At 37.5% G+C, this 19,707-nt stretch overlaps 1 protein-coding gene across 2 annotated transcripts; it reads left to right on the top strand.

Annotated features, from left to right (window-relative positions):
* Positions 1–1,396: 1,396 nt before the first annotated feature.
* On the top strand, positions 1,397–17,838 carry LOC113641649 (sodium-dependent lysophosphatidylcholine symporter 1). Of its 2 annotated transcripts, XM_027144478.2 has the most exons (14): positions 1,401–1,842; positions 2,858–2,977; positions 4,013–4,137; positions 4,551–4,683; positions 5,763–5,841; positions 6,686–6,873; positions 10,533–10,623; positions 11,781–11,902; positions 12,194–12,277; positions 13,896–13,979; positions 14,264–14,376; positions 14,593–14,736; positions 15,229–15,405; positions 15,835–17,838. In XM_027144478.2, exons 1-14 carry the CDS (start codon positions 1,774–1,776, stop codon positions 15,875–15,877), a joined length of 1,572 nt encoding a protein of 523 aa, XP_027000279.1. In that variant the 5' UTR covers positions 1,401–1,773; the 3' UTR covers positions 15,878–17,838. The 2 variants fall into 2 exon arrangements, with proteins under 2 accessions (XP_047662758.1, XP_027000279.1); XM_047806802.1 differs by lacking the exon at positions 15,835–17,838 and having other exon boundaries at positions 1,397–1,842; positions 15,147–15,398.
* The last annotated feature ends 1,869 nt before the right edge of the window (positions 17,839–19,707 follow it).

Raw genomic sequence — 19,707 nt, 5'->3', positions numbered from 1 at the left:
TCCTACCTCCATAGAGAGCCCAGAGTCCAGCACTCAGGCCAGCATTCTGCCTTAATACAACTGTCATGGATGGCTTGGACATTTCTTTGATGGAACACCAGATAGAGTTCAGGCAGGTTTTGTTTATGTCCTGTCCCATGTTTCTGTCATGTGCAGGGTGCCTCCGTTGGAACAAACTCTGGACTCAGGACTCAGAAAAAGCAAACACAAGACTGCAGGTATAAATAGGGAAGGTAATTAGTGGTGTGCAGATATGGGAATGGGATAAGGATCACAAGAACACAAAACATAAACAAAAACACATGGGACTAGACATAAACAAAACCAGGGAATTGTCCAAGCCATCCATGACAACACCACTCCACCTCGTGAAATTCTCACGTGTCCTCTGCCACCTGATAGACACCCAGCTGTATGTAAAATATGAAAAGTGTGAATTCCATCAGAGAACCATTGCATTTCTCGGTTACATCATAACATCATGGACAGGGCAAGATCACAGCCATGGTGGACTGGCCAAACCTAAAGGAGCTGCAACTTTTTCTGGGTATTGCAAATTTCACAATATCACAACTGCTGACCATGCCAGAGTTTTGTGGAGAAGCCTAAAATGCACCCTGTGGTTTCCGTAACTTGCAATCAAACCCAAGCAAAACAGAATTATCATGTCTGCTTATTTGAGTTAATTTAGTTGAGTTAGTTTAGACTTCCTCTCTGATTAGAACACTCCTCTGAGCTCTCTCATCAACAGGGTGTATCAGCTTTCAGACCTTTTGCTCAAATTATGTTTTTTGTACCATACGCTGTAAACTCTAGACTGCTATGTATAAAATTTCCAGGAGAGCAAAAGTTTTGTAAAAACTCAAATCAACCCATGTGGCACCTGCATCAACTGCATCTATCTATCTATCTATCTATCTATCTATCTATCTATCTATCTATCTATCTATCTATCTATCTGATAAGTACTATTCAGATAAAGGAAAAAAAGCTTGTTGGGTTTAGTTAACTGTGAGACTTGCGCTAGTTTGTGCAATGCTGTACAATGGACCATTGTAAAAAACCATAGTTTTTCCAGGATCACCCAGGCCAAATAAAACTAGGCTGCAGGCTGGAATTTAATTGCCCTGAATCTGAAATGTGTGTATTGGCCACATCAACAAGGAGGATTGGCACTGATGTTGGACATATGGTCTTATTTATTATTATTATTGTTATTATTATTATGATGATGATGATTATTTATAAATGTATATAGTATTGTACACACAAGTTGATGCTGCATGCCTTTGTAAACGAGGCTTAACCACGTTAACCAAGTGTAACGGGAAATTGTGCAATAGAGGATTGGCTCCAGTTAAAAAAAAATTCCAAACAAGGCATAACTGTTAATCCTATACTAGGGGGAGCAACAAGGGGGCGTAAACCTATGGAGTAGAGCATAGATTACCACATCAGTGTGCGTGAGGAATCAGCTTCAAAAGACAAACATGTAACCACCTACTTTGCATTACTTGAAGGTTTCCGCATGCGACTGCACGTTTAGTGTAAAACTAAAACATAAACGACCGGATGTTTCCCTCCATTCACTTTCAAGGATCAAGAAGACAAATCGCTTCGGAGACGGCATCAAACTTTGTTCAAGGCATGGGGAAGTCTTCTGCACAACTTTTTGTGTAGTTGTACTTTTCACTGCACAATATATTTGAGAGTTATTCAGTGTCGCAGAATTAACCGGTTCTAGACGTCTGGACGAGGACGAGGCGCTTGAGGATGCGCCGGGATTCACACACACAGTGCGCGGAAATGGCGTGTTCTGAGGACCCAAGCTATGACCAACAGGTAATTTCATTAATACACAATTTTGTAAAGTGTTTACTTTGTTCCTTGAATAAAATATAATCTTTATAGTCCCATATCACCCCTGTGAAAAATAAATGCCCTTTAAATCTAAAATGTGGTTGGACTGTCCTCAGAAGCTATAATTTGATAAAAGGCTTGTGAATCTCTGGTGAGGACTCATGGCACACTGTTCTTTGCAGAACTACTTAAATTCTGACCCATTTGAATGTCTTCTGGCAAGCATTTTGGTTTTGGGTCAGGGTTTTGTCTGTGCCACCCCAAAACTTCTTATATTAACCCTTCAGATGTTGACTTATTTTTTTCTTGTTGATGACTGTCCTGATTAACCAATGACACTTAAGATGGTTGGATATTCTCAAGAATGGTCAATTACATACCAGAATTCCTTCAACAATAGCAAGTCACTCAGGTTCAGTGGTAACAAAACATTGACATAACTTCATACTGCCACCACCATGTTTCAATGTAAGATGAGTGCTGTATTTGCTCTGTCTCAGACACAAGGAAGCATGCACTCTTTCACTTTTGACTCTGCTGTAAAATATTGGCCCAAAAATCTCAGGCATAATGCTTGTGATTTTTAGGACAAGTAAAATGATGTTTGCTCTTTTTCTTGGTAAACATTGGTTTCTGCTTTACTACTCTTCCATGAAGTGTATTGTTGCAGGAAAATTGGTACCATTAAACCTTTTAAGCACACAGCTAGAATGTTTCAGTCCTGCAAAGACTGAAGCGCTGAGAGCCAAAGATTATTTTGAATCGATGTGAAATAATATGAGGTGTAGCAAGAAGGACTGAAGGATTTTTCAGCAAAGAAAATACACAAATTATATTTGTCTTTTTGTTATTTATGTATAAATGCTATTAAATGGTCTTTTCAATAAAGCTTTTACATTTGTCAATAAAATTGCTACCATTGCTACTTTTTATATCTGTAAGCAGCAGTGGAATGAATCCAGATGTAGCATACTGCACAGATGTTCTTCTTTTGCAGAAAGGGTCAGGCATTCCACTTATAAGAAAACTGTGCTACGCCATTGGAGGGATGCCCTATCAAATGACAAGTAATGCCAAAGGCTTTTTCATGCAGATCTTTCTACTGGATGTTGTGCAGGTCAGATGTCAATATGCTTCTTGTAGAGCACACATTGCAACACAACATACATCCTGTCTAATAGAGATATGCTATTTTGTTTTTTACACTATGTGAAATCAGTTTATCTGAAGATATTGGTTGTGGTGTAAAGAGTGCAACCTGTGACTGAGTAAAAGACAAAAATGCAAACAGTTTTGGTTTGCCACTGCTTCCTGCAAGCATCTGGCATACAAATGAACAGAATTTCCCAGAAGCTGCTCATGGAAACATTGGTCAATTGAAAAAGGGAAATTACTACTATATATTTTGAATATGTTAAACACTATTACTTGTATAGGCATGCTGGGATAATGTAGCAATGCAGTAGGCATTCACTCATTTATTTATCTTTATCTCAAGTAGTTTTGTAAAGCACACATTTCCATTATTTCTTTACACTTATAAACACTCCTGCCACTGCAGAAGCTATATAAAGTACAAGGTGTTATATGGTACATAGCAACAAAGCAGAGCAACTTTGCAGCAGATTGCCACTTTTTATGTTAACTTCCTTTGTAACCCAGTGAGAACACATATGAAAATGAAAAACCAAGACCTTTTAGATAAAATGAAATAAAATATTTTCATTTTTATCAACGATCTCTGAAAAATACTAGGAAGTGGCTTGTGAATTCAATTCATATTGTCTTTCCTAAATATGACCCAGATGTACAGATGTTTAGTTTCTTTCAGCTCTGTCTAAAATATTTTTTATTTAGTATATAATATATTTAGTTTCCCTTCTAAATTGGGCAATATCTCTGTAGTACAACCTTTTTAATTTCTGATTAGAACAGTAAGATATCAAGGGTATGTCCATGAGCAGGTCTTTAATGACTTTGTAAATGCTTCTTACTGCAAATTTGCATTTGTTTATGCATCTATACATAAAGTAAACATCTCTGAACACTAAGTACTGTATTCCTATGAATAGTTGAAATGTTTTCAATATTATATACAGTACAAAGTATGTTCATATTCTTTTCAGTCTCATGTTAAATTTTCATTTTTCAGATGACACCTTTCTATGTGTCTGTAAACCTTTTCCTTGGCCGAGCCTGGGATGCGATCACAGACCCTTTAGTGGGCTACATGGTCAGCAAGAGTGGACGCACATGCATAGGCAAGCTCATTCCATGGTAAGGAAGGGGGTAAACATTAAAAGAAGTTCTTGTACTGCGAGTGAGCAGATACAATCTGGAGAATGGGTGCCAAGCATTTTGATATGTCACTAATAATTTTCTGAATCCATGTAATATAGATAGATACACAGACAGACAGACAGACAGACAGACAGACAGACAGACAGACAGACAGACAGACAGATAGATAGATAGATAGATAGATAGATAGATAGATAGATAGATAAATTTACCAATACCGCCAATGGTAAATAGTCCAATTGTATCTAAAATGTCCATCTTCGTTATTTTAGTCTGAAGGAATCTGCTGAATTTGTTGAAAGTAGCATGACATATTGACATATTATGTCAATTTATTATTACTGTTTTCTTGCATGTGTTGGTTCTCTGTTTATTTCCTTTTCTACCAGGATTGTGTACTCCATGCCTTTGGGAGTGATCGCCTACATCATGCAGTGGTACACTCCCCAGGACAGCATGTCTCCTGTCTTCAGCTTTTGCTGGTACTTTAGCTGGTGCTGTCTCTTTGACACTTTAATGAGTGTAAGACCATCACTTGTCACTATGTTCCTGTCCCTTCTACAGGGCATGTTTTTGCTGTGGTTGTTGTAGTGACGTGTACATTTCAATAAAATATAGCATTTTTTCCCCCGCTTCAGCTAATGAATCCTATATAATAATAAGCTCACTGTAATTCTCACCCAGAAAACAGGGCCAGTTATGCTTTCTCTTACTTCTGTCCACTGATGGTAATTTATGGTGTCTGACAATAAGGCCATATTGGTGCCCATTATCCAAATTATATTAGTGTAAAATTATGTAACAATATTTGAAAATATCATTTCAATCAGGAAAACTGAGTTTCTAGGTGACGCTCCTTTTTACTTCTACTGTACATAGCCAATGCCATAAAAAGCAATGGTCTTTTAGAACACAGTACAATTTGTTCTGTACTGTTCTGTTTGTTCTGTTACAGTTTTTTTTAAACTTTATTATGACAAAACAAAAATAAAAACAAAAACACATGAACATTGTCCTGAGAGTGGGCTTCATACATTATTTACCATCATGACATATACATATTAAGGCATAGATTGTGTCCTATTTCAGAAAGTCAATAGCTGGACCCCATCTTCTTTCAAAAGCTGTGACTTTTAATTGCAGTTGTGCTGTCAACCGTTCCATTAAGTAAACTTGTTTTAACTTTTGTGTCCATTGCTTAACAGTATGTGGTTTAGGCTTTAGCCAAAATATTATCATTTTCCTAGCCGTCATTAGAAAGAGATGGAGAAGAAATGCTTGATCTTGTGAAAGGTTGTCTGGAAAGATGTCCATTAAAAAAGTTTGGGAGTCAAAAGACTTGTTCACTCATAGTAGATTGTCCACAATGCCCTTAATGTCCCTCCAAAAGCAATGTACGATGGGGCAGTCCTAAAAGATATGAGTTTGATCACCGACCAATCCACATTTCCTCCAACATTTGTCACTCATTCTATTCATTCTGTTACAGTTTTTAAGACAATTTTTAAACCTTTATTGTAAGATCTGTTTGCTCATTCAAATAGAAAAGCTGGACACATTACTGTACTACTATATACTGTTTTTTATCTTTTCTCTCTTAGTGCTACCATGTGCCCTACACTTCCTTAAACATGTTTTTGGGTGGTGATCAAAAAGACAGAGACTCTGCCACTGGCTACAGTAAGATACAACATCCATAATAATTTTTCACTCTCTGGTCTCTTAGCAAATTTTGATGGTTCATAAAATGGCTAATGAAATTCGAAGTATGGATAAAAAGTTCCACTCTAAGTCACATGTACAATGATTACAATCAGTGGGCTTAAAACTGATTGTAATGATTTGTTTAATTCCTTGACCCCACTCCGTATAATCCTGGCAAACAGAGAGGATGTGAACACATTCAAGCAATTTATGGTGTTCCTCTGTGTCCTTTTAATAATTAATTTATTATAATTGACCATAATATAAATATAGACTGACCCTTGTAGAGAATACGAGGCACCCTGAATGGAACACTAGTGCATCACAGGGCACCATACACCCACTCAGTGGCAATTGCATTCACCCAATTGTTGGGAAATAGTGAGTTGAATCCTAATGATGCCACAGCCATCACTGGTCATGTGTCTAGAGAGTAAAATTGGGAGGGAGCTCTCTCTCTTCACATACAACTTCTTTCAACTTCAGCATGTGTCACGCTACAATGCTAGTAGTTAAAGCAACATCTATAAAATAGAAGTGAATTCTTTAATATAAATGGCCTAGAGGTACACACATGATATAAATGTAAATTTATGTGATATGCATTTCCTGTTTCCTGTACTGAGGGAGAAATAGCCTGCTCTCCGGATTTGCTTAATTTATCTGAAGTTCTAGCTCAGCTATTCCACAGGAACTATATCTGTTTATCTACGTCTATATTTAATCTGGACGTAGGGTTACTCATACTTATCCGGAGGTTGTTATTGTAAAGTACAAACTTGCTTACATTGTATCTTCTGTCATTCTGTTCATCCTGCAGGAATGGGAATGGAGATGTTTGCAACATTGGCAGGAGCCACCATTCAGGGACAGATTGTGGGGGTGTATCATGCTAAAAAAGCACAAGCATGCAGTGAGCTCAATGAGAGTATTGCACTCACTGGAAACTACTCATCTCTGCTGTACCACAACTCTACAACTCCTTTCACTGCCACACTGCAGGATACGGTCAGACATGCTTACAGTAACTTATCAAAGGATGTACAATTCTTACATTTACTGTACATTTACTGCATTTGGCACACACCCATCCAAAGTGACTTACAGAAGTGCTTTGAAGTTTCTATCAATGAATATATCGATAATAGACCAAGAAAACTGGCAGCCTAAAACCCCATTGGGAAGCAATATAGCAACAAATGCATAAACAATATTTCTGAAGGTTCAATTTACTTGTCCCATTCACGTGCGAGTTACAGTTGAGTGGTTTATATACCCTAAAGATACATTACATTTTCTTTGCATTAGCACAAAGTGCTTTTCAGGTTTAACTTTCTAAAATCAACTTACATTTTCAAAAATTAATTTAAAATCCCTTCAAACTAAAGGAGAGTCACTTGTAGGCTGCCACACACCCTAAAGCTCAGCATTACTAATAAACTGATGACTTTCCAGGAAACTGCCCATCTATTCCAATGATATATCTGCTTATTTAACCCCATGCAATTTCCTTTAGAGACATGAAAAAATCCGAAGTTTGTAATAGCACATCTGGCATGCGGCACATCTGTTTCTTATTTATAAGTGGTCATTTAACACAAAAGCAATGTGCCAAATGACACACTAATACTATGCACTATGTATTCTACAGTCTAGTGTATGAAGTTTAGTAAGATTAGTATCATCTCAAATAGAACTCAAACAGATTTTTCTAACCAGAAGTATATGTCGTTATGCAAAATGACATCAGATGCGCATAAAGTGATGATGCTAGCTTTGGCAAAATGTGGTAAAATGTTGACAAATAAATACCTAATACCTAAATTACTTTTATTAAATGTATGTAGCTAACATATGGCAGCTAGGATTTAAAAACAAATCAGTTTAGTAAACTACCATTTCTCTTAAATGTGTTTATTTATCTGCATTTGAAAAGTAAAGTAAAGGCTGAATACACAAAACACTGCTTACAAAGGAAATAAATACTATGACATATGCACATTTGTACAATAGTACTTGTCTTTGCTTGTCATTTAGTGGCACACCCTGAAAGTTGCAAACCTTGATGTATAAGTTTCATTTTCTGCACTGTAAACAGTTGCATAGGCAGTAATTAACTTAATCACATTCATTTTATCTGATCTATACAAGCATTCTGTCACGGTTAGTCACAGGCGAATGCGGATCCAAATGCCTTTTAGACAAAAAAGTGCAACAAAACACAGGACAGATACCACAGGAACATTGGCAGGTTCAGGCCAGGCAGAGAGTTCAGGGAGTTTGAGTGTAACCATGTCCACTGCGTTCTCCGACTCAGTCATTTCGGTCAACCCGGCCGGTTCGGCAGGTTCGGTTCGACCCGCTCGGTTCCGTAGGTTCCGTCGACCCGCTCGGTTGCTTCGACCCGGTCGGCTCGGCAGGTTCCATCGACCCGGTCGGCTCGGCAGGTTCCGTCGACCCGGTCGGCTCGGCAGGTTCCGTCGACCCGGTCGGCTCGGCAGGTTCCGTCGACCAGGCCGGCTCGGCAGGTTCCGTTGTCCTGGCTGGTTCTGATGACCCGGTCGGTTCGGCTGGTGAGGCCGACGGCTTAGGGATGCCGGCCGCCCGAGCCGACCTCATCGGGGTATCCGCCAGTTTGGAGACCAGCCGGTTCGCACGGGCCTCAGCCGAGCTTGCCGGTACGGTAGCCATGAGAACTGGCTCGGTCACAGGTGTCCACGGGACTGGGCTGGACGGAGGCACTGTAGGGCATTCGGGCGTCCGTGGCTGGTTCCGCTCTGTAGCCCACGGACCCCGATGCTTGCTGCCCCCCCAAAAAAATATTTACGGCCAGGTTCCGTCTCTGCATTGCTCAAGGTTAATGCGGACCCGCCCAGGAGCAACGCCAAGTTGACGAAGTCCGTGAATGACTCTCTCGGCTAGATGGCATTAAATCTCGCAGGATGTCCTTTAGTCTGTACTTAAAAATGTCCTTGAGAGCCTTCTCCCCAAAGTTGACCTGGTTGCACAGGTCCACGAATACCTCCGCATATTCCTCGACTGGGGAGTCCTCCTGACATAGACAAAACAGGATTTCTGCTGGATCCATTTGGTGAGTCGTTCTGTCGCGGTTAGTCAAAGGCGAATGCAGATCCAAATGCAGTTAATCCTTTTAATAGACAAAAACAGGAAAAAACAGGGCAGAACACTGAGCAGGACAGGGCACAGGAACAGAAACAGAAACTTGAACAGACAGCATAGAACATACTAACAATGACTCACAACAGGGAAATGAACAAACAGAGTAGATATGGGGAACAAGAACCAATCACAAGACGGAGGCAATCACAGACTAAGACAAAACACCTGGGGAAGAGAATGAGTGCAGTTAATGTCCATGGTAACAAATAGGTGGGCGGGGTCAACAATTAACAGCGGGAATGACAGCAGACAGAAACAAGGGAAAACACAGACAGACTCGTTACACATACAATGTAGCATGCTTTGGGTGGATACAAGAGAGTAGCAGAAGTGTGATTTACCATCAAGCCATCATACTATTTTAATAATATTAGGGAAAGTTTTGTCTGTTATTGACCATTTATGACCATCACGACCATCACTCTAACACAATTATTGTGAAAAAAATATGATCAGACCTACAATCTATACAATATACAATCAGCCATATGATTGCCATATGTGTGTACTTTTATCTGTCAAAAAAGCCTCTGAAAGTAAGCATACTGTTATGGCTACTGTGGAAAAAATAGATATGAAGGCAAATATATAGAGGCTGTTAGAGATACACAGATTTGCATACTCTCACACGTATACTTAAACATAAACACTGTAAAAGCTCAAAATGTTCTAATAAGACATTTACCTTTCCAGCATATTTGCATAAAATTTACATTTGTTAATATAGCAGATGCTTTTATTCAAAATATGTGAGACAAATTCAGTCTATGCGCAGAGCTGTCTTAAGAGACGTGAAAACCTCACAGACATTGCAGCAATATATGTAATGGTCCATGTGCCACATATAATGTTTAACTACACAATAACTAAAGTATGGTTTAGAGAACAGGGGTTAAAACATTTTATTCACTGAGCCACATTACATTTAGTTTGGTCTCAAGAGGGATGGACCAAACAAATTAGTTTAGTTAACAGCAACTTCTCTAAAAAATGTCCATTTATCTGTAACACAGTGCATTGCTTACAAAACAACAATTTTTCCAAATATGTTTGCTTTCCATAAGTATTTATTCTTTAAATAAACATAATTAGCATTCCAATTTATATAGTTCACAAAATTATGGAAAAAAAAATTAAATTATGAAAAACTTGATTAAGAATGCATTGGTGTGAAAACCCTTAAATTTGTTATTTATTTTAAATATGTTAACAGTGTTTTGTTTCAATACATTAAAACCTTTTTTGTAGTAGCTGTTCATGCCTCTTAGTTTATTGCTGTATTTTGACTACTAGTGATAAATCACAGACTAGCGTCTTTGTGCGAGCTAGTTTTAAAGTTCTTCTACATTCAAGCCCTGTTATACCTGCTGACTAAATCTACTGCCAGATTGTGTAAAACAATTTAAAACTTTTTTACATTCACATTTCTATCATTTATAAGTTTATGACTTGAAGGAGTAGTTTCAGTGTGTGTTGTCCTTCAACAGAGGAGAGCTTATTTGATTGCTGCATTGGTGTTAGGAGGTTTCTACTTCCTGTGCTGCCTTGTGCTGTTTCTTGGAGTGAAGGAGCAATTGGGTAAGAATAAACATTTTAATATGGAATAAACAATTTTTCTAAATATCTGTTGTAGTGGCACACTATCACCCGTAATTGTCATTCACTGCCGTTTTGGCATCCCTCTGATGCTGCATAATAATTTGCTGTCTTTATAAGAAAAGGTTGTTTTGATATGTAATTTTGTTTCTAGAGAAAAATGACAAAAATGAATGTACTGAGTTGAATAAAAGAATATCAAATGTGAAAAACAGGCTGTGCAAAAGTTTGGGCACAAAACACATAATTGATTTGCAACACAAAATTGCAATTTGATTGGCTCAATTAAGATTACACTGCAAACAGAGGTGCAATTAATCATGAAAAAGGATATTTAAGGTAGCTAATTGTTAGTTTGTTTTTTCCTGATTCTCTACTAGAAAGTAGCAACATGGGAACCTTAAAAGAACTCCCTAATGACCTAAGAACTAGGATAATTTGTCAATATGATTTAGGAGAAGGATACAAGTTATCAGGATCTAAAGTTAACAAGGTCTCTGTCTCCAAAGTCAGGTAATATAGTTAAAAAATGGAAGGCCACAGGACCGGTCTTTGTGAGGGAAAGGTATGGTAGGCTGAGAAAAATATCTGAAAGGCAGAGGCGAGGAATGGAAGAATGGTGACAGACAGACTACAGACAAATTCCAAAGACATTCAAGAACATCTTGCTGCTGATGGTGTCATTGTACATCGTTCCACAGTCCAGTGCACTTTGCACAATGAAAGGCTCATGAGAAGGGTGATGCTGTTTTTGCGTACTGCCAACAAGCAAAGTCTTCTGAGGTATGCTAAGGCTCATCTGGACAAGCCAGAATTATTTTCGACTAATGTGCTGTAGACAAATGAAACAGAGTTATTTGGTCACAACCAAAAGTGCTTTGCACGACAGAAAAAGAACACAGCTTTCCAGGAGAAGAACCTGCTCCCTACTATAAAAGTTGGTGGAGGGTTTATCATGTTATGGGGCTGTGTGGCAAGCACAGGTGATGGAAACCTTATTAACGTTCAGGGTCACATAGATTTCACTCAGTATCATCAAATTCTTAAGAACAATGTGCAGAGTTCCTGGGTGTACAGAAACTTTTTTGCATAAAACTGTAAAATAATCTATTTTGAATCTTGTTGTGTTTCTTTATCAGCTCCATTGAGTAAGCTGGATCGCATGAAAGTGTCATACCTGACTGGTATGAAACTGGTTGTGAGACATAAGCCATATGTTCGACTTGTGTTGGGATTTCTCTTTTCCTCAGTTGCTTTTCAGGTCAGAACCTTGAAAATAATGTAGTACATTGCACTTGTAATGTGATGAAAACTAGCACTTTGTGCCACCTGTGGGTTTTCCATATTGTGATGCATTAGAGGTATGAATATAGCATTAAGATGCATGGGCCCCATTAGCTACAGTATACAAAGTTAAAAAAAATCTATTACATGGATGTTCACTGTTTCACATTGGGAGTTTTTTTCCATCCATCCATCCATCCTTCCATCCATCCATCCTTTCTTCCTTTTTTTCTTCCTTCATACCTCCCTCCCTCCCTTCCTTTCTCAGATGGCCCAGGGAAACCTAGCTCTCTACTGTACACATGTAGCAGGATTGGGGGCTTACTTCCAGCACCTTGTACTCATATTACTGGTAAGTGTAAGCTTATACATCAGTTTCACCAGGTTTACATTTACTTATACTATAGGTGAAGCATCAGAGTCAAAGACAAAGCTGGAATATACATCAAAGCAATTTGAGGAACATAAAAAGTAATTGTTCATGTGGTTTTGACACAACCTGAAATTCAGTCCCCTCTGAAAATATTGAACTGAGTTTTCAGTCATTGTTTTGCTGCATGTTAAAGTTCCTCCTAATTAGATTGGATGTATTTCTCTGTAAAAGAAGACAATGTTTCTGTAAAATTCTAAATTCCTTTGCTGCTACCATCATAAATAATAATTGGTGAGTCTGTATCTGAAGCAGCTTTGCAAGCCCAACATATGACACTACCTCCACACTGCTTGGTGGGCTTGTATGTTTTAGATGATGAGCAGATTCTTACTTGGCTGTCCTGTTCGATGTCTGGTTGTTAGTCCACCAGTGGTTTCTTTCAGAACATTTCAAAATGTTTTATTGTCCATGCCCAATGCTTTTGCAAAGGCTCTGCTTGATTTTCTCTCTTTTCTTATCTGCAAAATGGCTTGTCTTGCTCCCGTAGACAGCTTTCTGATCTTTAAAGTGGTTTATCCTTTTGCCTGTATAAAATTCAGGACCAATGACTGAACGTACATTCTACACATAAGGCCTCAATTTGTAGGATCATAATTCTGTACAACAACAGTACAGGAGCATTATTGTCTACTGCATAAGTATCATAGATGATTGACTCCCATGTCTTGAATTCTGTTTTTGATCAGTTATGTAATATAAAGTAAGACAGAATGAGAATGATTGATTATTAACAGATTTAAGACTTCAGTACATGTATAATATATGTTGGCTTGTCCACAGTCATTTGTTTTGACGATGTCTCAATGAAGATAGTATTATTTGGACAATTAATTTATACAACTTAGACAATGCATTTCATCAACGTTTCTGTAACTTAGACAAATTATGAATACAGAAAATGTTGACATGTAGATATTATTATGTCATTGAACATATACAGTATGTACATTTTGAGTCACTATATGACATTCAGTATAGTGGATTCATTAGTCTTCCAGAAGATATATGAATATGTTAATGGTTACTGTCAACAATTTGGTTGCTGAAAACTTTATTGTTTGTTTGAGCAGCATTTCTGTGCACAGTGCAAAGTAAATCAAAAGTTCCTAAACATTGGAAATATTCCTTGCTGTGTGTGCATTAGTCAGGTTCAGTTTTCTTCGAAATGCAGGAAGCAGTGTTTACCCCATACTGTCAGTTATGATTTAAGGAAGGCACTACTATACATTGGGAAACATGAATCCATTACTTTTTCTTACACATTGAGCTTGATATGGCTGTACTCAATGCCACATTTTTAGAAATAACGACAGGCCTGTAATACCATTTTCTTCTGTTGTTTTCTGCACATTTAGGAATTGAGCCTAAGCATTTTGCAGTGTGTGTTATGCTTAGGTCTGTAGTATTGAGGTATTGTAGGTCTATGCCTTTGAAATAATAATAAAATAAAAACTGAAAGTTATAAAAATATATACCTCTTTGCCTTTATTCGTTTAGTATTACTAATTACTATTACACCTCTCATTTTTATGTGCAGTTGGCAGCCACTCTGTCCATTCCATTATGGCAGATGTTACTGGTCAGGCTGGGCAAGAAGACCACTATCTTCATTGGTCTAACAGTAAGATTATGTTCTCTCCTTATTTTCACATTATTAAGATGAACACAATGCAGCGAAATGCATCTTATTAATGAGCTAAATCATAAGTGCCAAACACTTTAATTATACCAAAAACACAACATCAAATTTACAAACACAAAAGCAAATTCAGAGACACAACTGCTGTTGTGTCTTTTGGTTGTTTATTGTTGTTTTGCACATATATGGCTCACCACAAAAAAACTCCACACATTTTAAAATCAAGTAATTAATTCAGTATTTCTATGCTCTATATTTCTGTGCAGACTTACATTCCTGCTCTCACTATCATATCCTGTGTAAAGGGTACTTTTCTCATCTTTGCCCTGGTGGCCATTTTGGCTGGTGCTAGTCTAGCGTCCATCTTTTTACTGCCCTGGTGAGTTCAAGTTGGACATCATCTTTTAATCTTCATCTGGGAGAGAGTCCAATAATCAAAAACAAAACAGAAAGAATGTGATATCATAGTCTCCCTGTTTGAAGAGCTCTGATGCTAGCATGCCAGTCCATGCAAATGTTTCAGCGTAAACCAATAAAGATAAAGAATAATCTTTTATGTTTTATTTTTCATTTAGACCTGCTTGTCTATTTTCAGGTCAATGCTGCCGGATGTGGTAGATGACTTTAAGGTAAAAAACCCAACATGCAGTGATCTGGAGCCCATGTTTTACTCTTGCTATGTATTTTTTAACAAGTTTGGCGGAGGAGTGTCACATGGTGTCTCTACACTTGCACTACAGTAAGGATTTATTTATTAAATTCATTTATTTAATATGACCTGGTACATTGCACAGAAGCTTCCTGTTTTTTATTTAGGTGATGAAAAAGTTTATATAGGTGACAGGACATCACACGGTCAATGATTTGACATTTTCTATATAAATCTTAAAAATGCTTTCCTGAACTTAAATAATTTTAAAATCTGGTTACTGCCAAAATATAAAGGTTTAACACCCAGTTTGTGAATACAAATTGACTGGGCTTATGTTTGTAACTGTCCAACAACTTTGTAGCCTGCCATTTTTCTTCATGCCAAATATTATATTATCTCCTGTTTAGAATTTTATTATACATGTGGCCCCCCCATAGATAGCTTCTATACCAAATCTAACCAATGAGAGCATTGTTTTCTTGATTTATTCATTATAGAATTACACTACAGCTGGAAAATGGTAGATCTACATGTGATGTGATGCGAATGACATACTTTACCCATGAATCACCTCCTCAGCTTTGCAGGGTACAAGCCTGGTGCTTGTAGGCATGATTCTGCAGTGATCACCACATTACAGGTCCTGTTTGCCCCAGTGCCCATCTGTCTCCTGCTGATGGGCATGGTGTTCTTCTGCCTTTACCCCATAAATGAACAACAACGCTGGCAGATCCAGGCTAAACTGCAGAAAGCAGCGTAAGTGTGCCCATAGTCGGGGGTGGTGGGTGCGGTGGGGTTGGGGGTTCATAAGTACAGAAATATTAATAATTAATCTATTAATCTTTTCAGATCGGATTCTTATCTATACCTAGATTTTCAAGATATCATTATCTAAAAAAACAAAATGAATAAGATGTGTCAAATGCTGCATATCGCATTGACCAATTATGTTATTCATAAGGGGGGAAACTGAATCTAATATAGACAACTCTATTTACAGACAAAAACTGAATGTGAGAGTATACTAATAAATTCAGCTAAATACAAGTCCAAAGGTTCAGGCCAGTATCACTGGCAATATGGAAATTCTGTGCTAGATCAGTTCTGAGAACTGAGACTAAAAACACATTTTTATTTAACTAGATTCATCATGAAGTGATTGTTGTGTCTACTTCTTTTCTACAGAGCAGAAAAGAAAGCAGAGACAACAGAGGAGATTTTTCTTTGAAGAATTCATCCTGGATCACAAGTCACTTATTTATCTTAAATACATTTTCCTTTCAATAGCTCTTGTATACTATTTGTGCAGGATCAGTATACCTTTACTAAAGTGTCATTCAAGAATTTACCAGTGTTTTTCCAGAAATTTACCAGATTTATTATCCATTCCAACCCCGTCTTTAAGATAAATATATGCACTATGTTTCGGTAAAATTGAATACAACCTTAATTAAACATACTTGACTGGCATATGCTGGCATCACTTGCTATGCAGATTTGTAAGCATTGTTTGTTTGTGACTGTAAGTGAGTGTAAATAGATTCTAAATAGAGATTTGGTAATAAAGGATTACATGCTTATAATTTATCCACATCAAATACCATATATCTATCTGAATTTACACCAGTGTCTCACAGTTATTTGGTGCAGGTCATCCATAAATTGAAGCCCACTTTTTGTTTGTCGGATGTTGTCCCTCCTCGTCTTTTATTAGAGACACTCTATTAGTCCTAGTTTACTGTCAATAATTAATAGCAGTTTAATCAGTGGGATAGTCCCATCCTATTTTAAACATGCCACCATACAGCCACTGCTTAAAAAAACAAATCTTGATTCAACAGATCTAAATAATTACCGTCCCATCTCTAAATTACCGTTTTTATCAAAAGTTTTGGAGAAGGTTGTGTTTAATCAGCTTTCCTCTCTACAGGAAAATAGTGTTTTCGATAAATATCAGTCTGGCTTTAAACCTCAACACAGTATGGAAACTGCATTGCTGACAGTTCTAAATGACTTATTGTTGATTCTGGAAATTGTGCGGTTTTAATCCTGCTGGACCTTAGTGCGGCATTTGACACACTCGATCATGACATTCTTTTAAACCGCAGCTCAATTGTGGGTCCTGCTTTATTTTCTTAATACATGCTTCCTTTGTATGCAATATTTAGGAGGCACAATGTTTCATACCACTGTTATGCAGATGATACTCAGTGTTATGTTCCTGTGCACTCAAAAGATGGCTCCAGTTTACAGTGTCTGTCTGATTGTCTGAGAGAGGTCAAAGAGTGGATGTCTGCAAACTTCCTTCAGTTAAATGAGTAAGACTGAGGTCTTAATCTTTGTCTCCCCTGCTTCTATGGAGGTAGTGGCTAGTAAACTGGGACCTCTATCTAATAATCATCATTCACATGCCAGAAACTTAGGTATTACTTTTGATTCAGCCTTGACTTTTGATAAACAGTTCAATGCTGTGGTTAGAAGTTGTTTTTATCAGCTAAAGAACATTGCAAAGATGAAGTCATTCTTAACATCAAAAGACATGGAGACTGTAATACATGCTTTTATTTCATCCAGGTTAGATTATTGTAATGTACTGTACTTAGGGGTTTCACAACCCCTATTGTCTCGTCTTCAACTTGTTCAAAATGCTGCTGCTCGGTTGTTAACTGGGACAAGGAAGAGGGAACATATCTCACTAGTGATGATCTCTCTTCTTCTTCTTCAGTTAAATTCCGTATTCATTTTAAGGCACTGCTGTTTGTTTATAAGGGTCTCCATGGATTGGCTCCATCCTATATCTTTGATCTCCTTCTACAATGTAATTATTCTAGGGAACTCCGGGCAACTGGTAGTCTTCAGTTGACTGTTCCTAGAACTCGATTGAAATCGAAAGGTGATCGCGCCTTTTCAGTGGCTGCTCCATAGTTATGGAACAAGTTACCTCCCTATATAAGAACAGCACCAACATGCGCAGATTTCAAGCCTCTTCTTAAAACTTATCTTTTTACTGTTGCGTACGATCATAGGTAAGCTCACTGGTATAACCTTAGTCTATTATCTGTTGTTGTGTCCTATGTTGACTTTCGAATTTTGTTTTGTATTTTATTATATGCTTAAATTCTGTACAGCATTTTGGCCAACAGCTGTTGTTTTTAAATGTGTTATATAAATAAAGTTGACTTGACTTGACATGAATTTTGAAATGATCATCAGATATACAGTACAGACCAAAAGTTTGGACACACCTTCTCATTCAAAGAGAACATTTATTTCATAACAAAAAAGTGTGAAACAACTGAAAATATGTCATATTCTGGGTTCTTCAAAGTATCCACCTTTTGCTTTGATTACTGCTTTGTACACTCTTGGCATTCCCTTGATGAGCTTCAAGAGGTAGTCACCTGAAATAGTCCTCCAACAGTCTTGAAGGAGCTCCCAGAGATGCTTAGCACTTGGCCCTTTTGCCTTCACTCCAGCTCACCCCAAACCATCTCGATTGGGTTCAGGTCCGGTGACTGTGGAGGCCAGGTCATCTGGCGCAGCACCCCATCTTCTTCATGGTCAAATAGCCCTTACACAGCCTGGAGGTGTGTTTGGGGTCTTTTATTTTTCACACTTTTTTATTATGTATATAATTCCACATGTGTTAATTCATAGTTTTGATGCCTTCAGTGTGAATCTACAATTTTCATAGTCATGAAAATAAAGCAAACTCTTTGAATGAGAAGGTGTGTCCAAACTTTTGGTCTGTACTGTATTAGGTAACAGACTATACAGCATATACATTTCTAGAAAGGAGTAGAAATAAAGCATGTTAACTCCATTTTAAATGTAAAAATTTTAACAGAAAATTGAAAATATAAATATTAAAATAATTCAAATAATAAAAACCTTTTTTTTAAAACCAAGGATTATGAGTACAACAGGTACATACTCTATACTTGCTTATAACAGTCTATATGTAATATTACACATGCATTATAACATACATGGTTAAGCCCAATTAATTTTTTTACTCAAGTTTTTAATTCCACCTCCTCTCTTTTTTTAACTTAGATCTGGAAGGTGAACTTTTGTTTCTTGAAATGTCTTATATTGTAAACAGAATAAATATTATATTGTAATTTCAAAAATAAATGATTTGTTATTTATTACAAAGTTGTACTGGTATATTTTTCAATCTACTGTGTAAATATTGTAAAACAAAGCCAAATCATAATCTTCTAACCAAAAATTCAGCACTTGTTGCATATGTAATTTTTTTTCCTTATGCCTGGTCATGCTCCCCTTAAACTGTTCATTTTACAAGAAGTAGCTACTTTTATATAGAAAAAAATTTATGCTACTTGCTTGGTTGGAAAACTAGGGGAAATGCGTTAATGGTTCCACTTCTTTGTATTGCTGTCCTAAAACTGTGAGCTTAGTAACTGTATGAGGAACTGGAAGGTCCTATAACTATGGGCCTGGCACAGGGCTGCAGCAATCTCATAGTGAGATGTAGGCTCACATTTTATTGGGCGTGGTGTAGGGCATCAAAGATACCACAGTGGATTTTCACTATGCTGTTTTCCCCCACTTACAAAATCATGAGATCATTCGAAATCATGTGATTACAGGAAGTCCTGACGGCAGGGAATTTCAATTGACTCGTAAGACCAAGGCTTCGCAGGTCAAAGTTCATGTAGATAAATCCATAAACCCTAAAGCAAAATTAGCTGTTATATTGCATGTCAGCAAACTGTCTTTTCCAACAAATTAATTAGGGGTCAAACCCTGAAGGGGCGTAGACACCTATTGTTATCGGTTGTGTTCTTCTTCTTATTATTATTCCTCTTCTGCCTTTGAAGTCAATGGCAGCCCATAGAACCGTACGTAGGGAAGTTATGAAATTTGGCACACATGTAGAGGCCAGTCTTAGAAGTTACTATAGCAACTTTAGTGTGTCTAGCTCAAATCCTCTAGCTCCACCAGTCCAAACTATTTGAGGGGCAAGTTGGCACACAATATGAACTGTACGTAGGAAAGTTATGAAATTTGGCACACATGTAGAGGCCAGTC

The sequence above is a fragment of the Tachysurus fulvidraco genome, chromosome 23, assembly GCF_022655615.1.
Source record: "Tachysurus fulvidraco isolate hzauxx_2018 chromosome 23, HZAU_PFXX_2.0, whole genome shotgun sequence".
Lineage (NCBI taxonomy): Eukaryota > Metazoa > Chordata > Actinopteri > Siluriformes > Bagridae > Tachysurus > Tachysurus fulvidraco.
The sequence above is the reverse complement of the archived record's forward strand: the minus strand, read 5'-3'. Positions and strand labels throughout refer to the sequence as shown.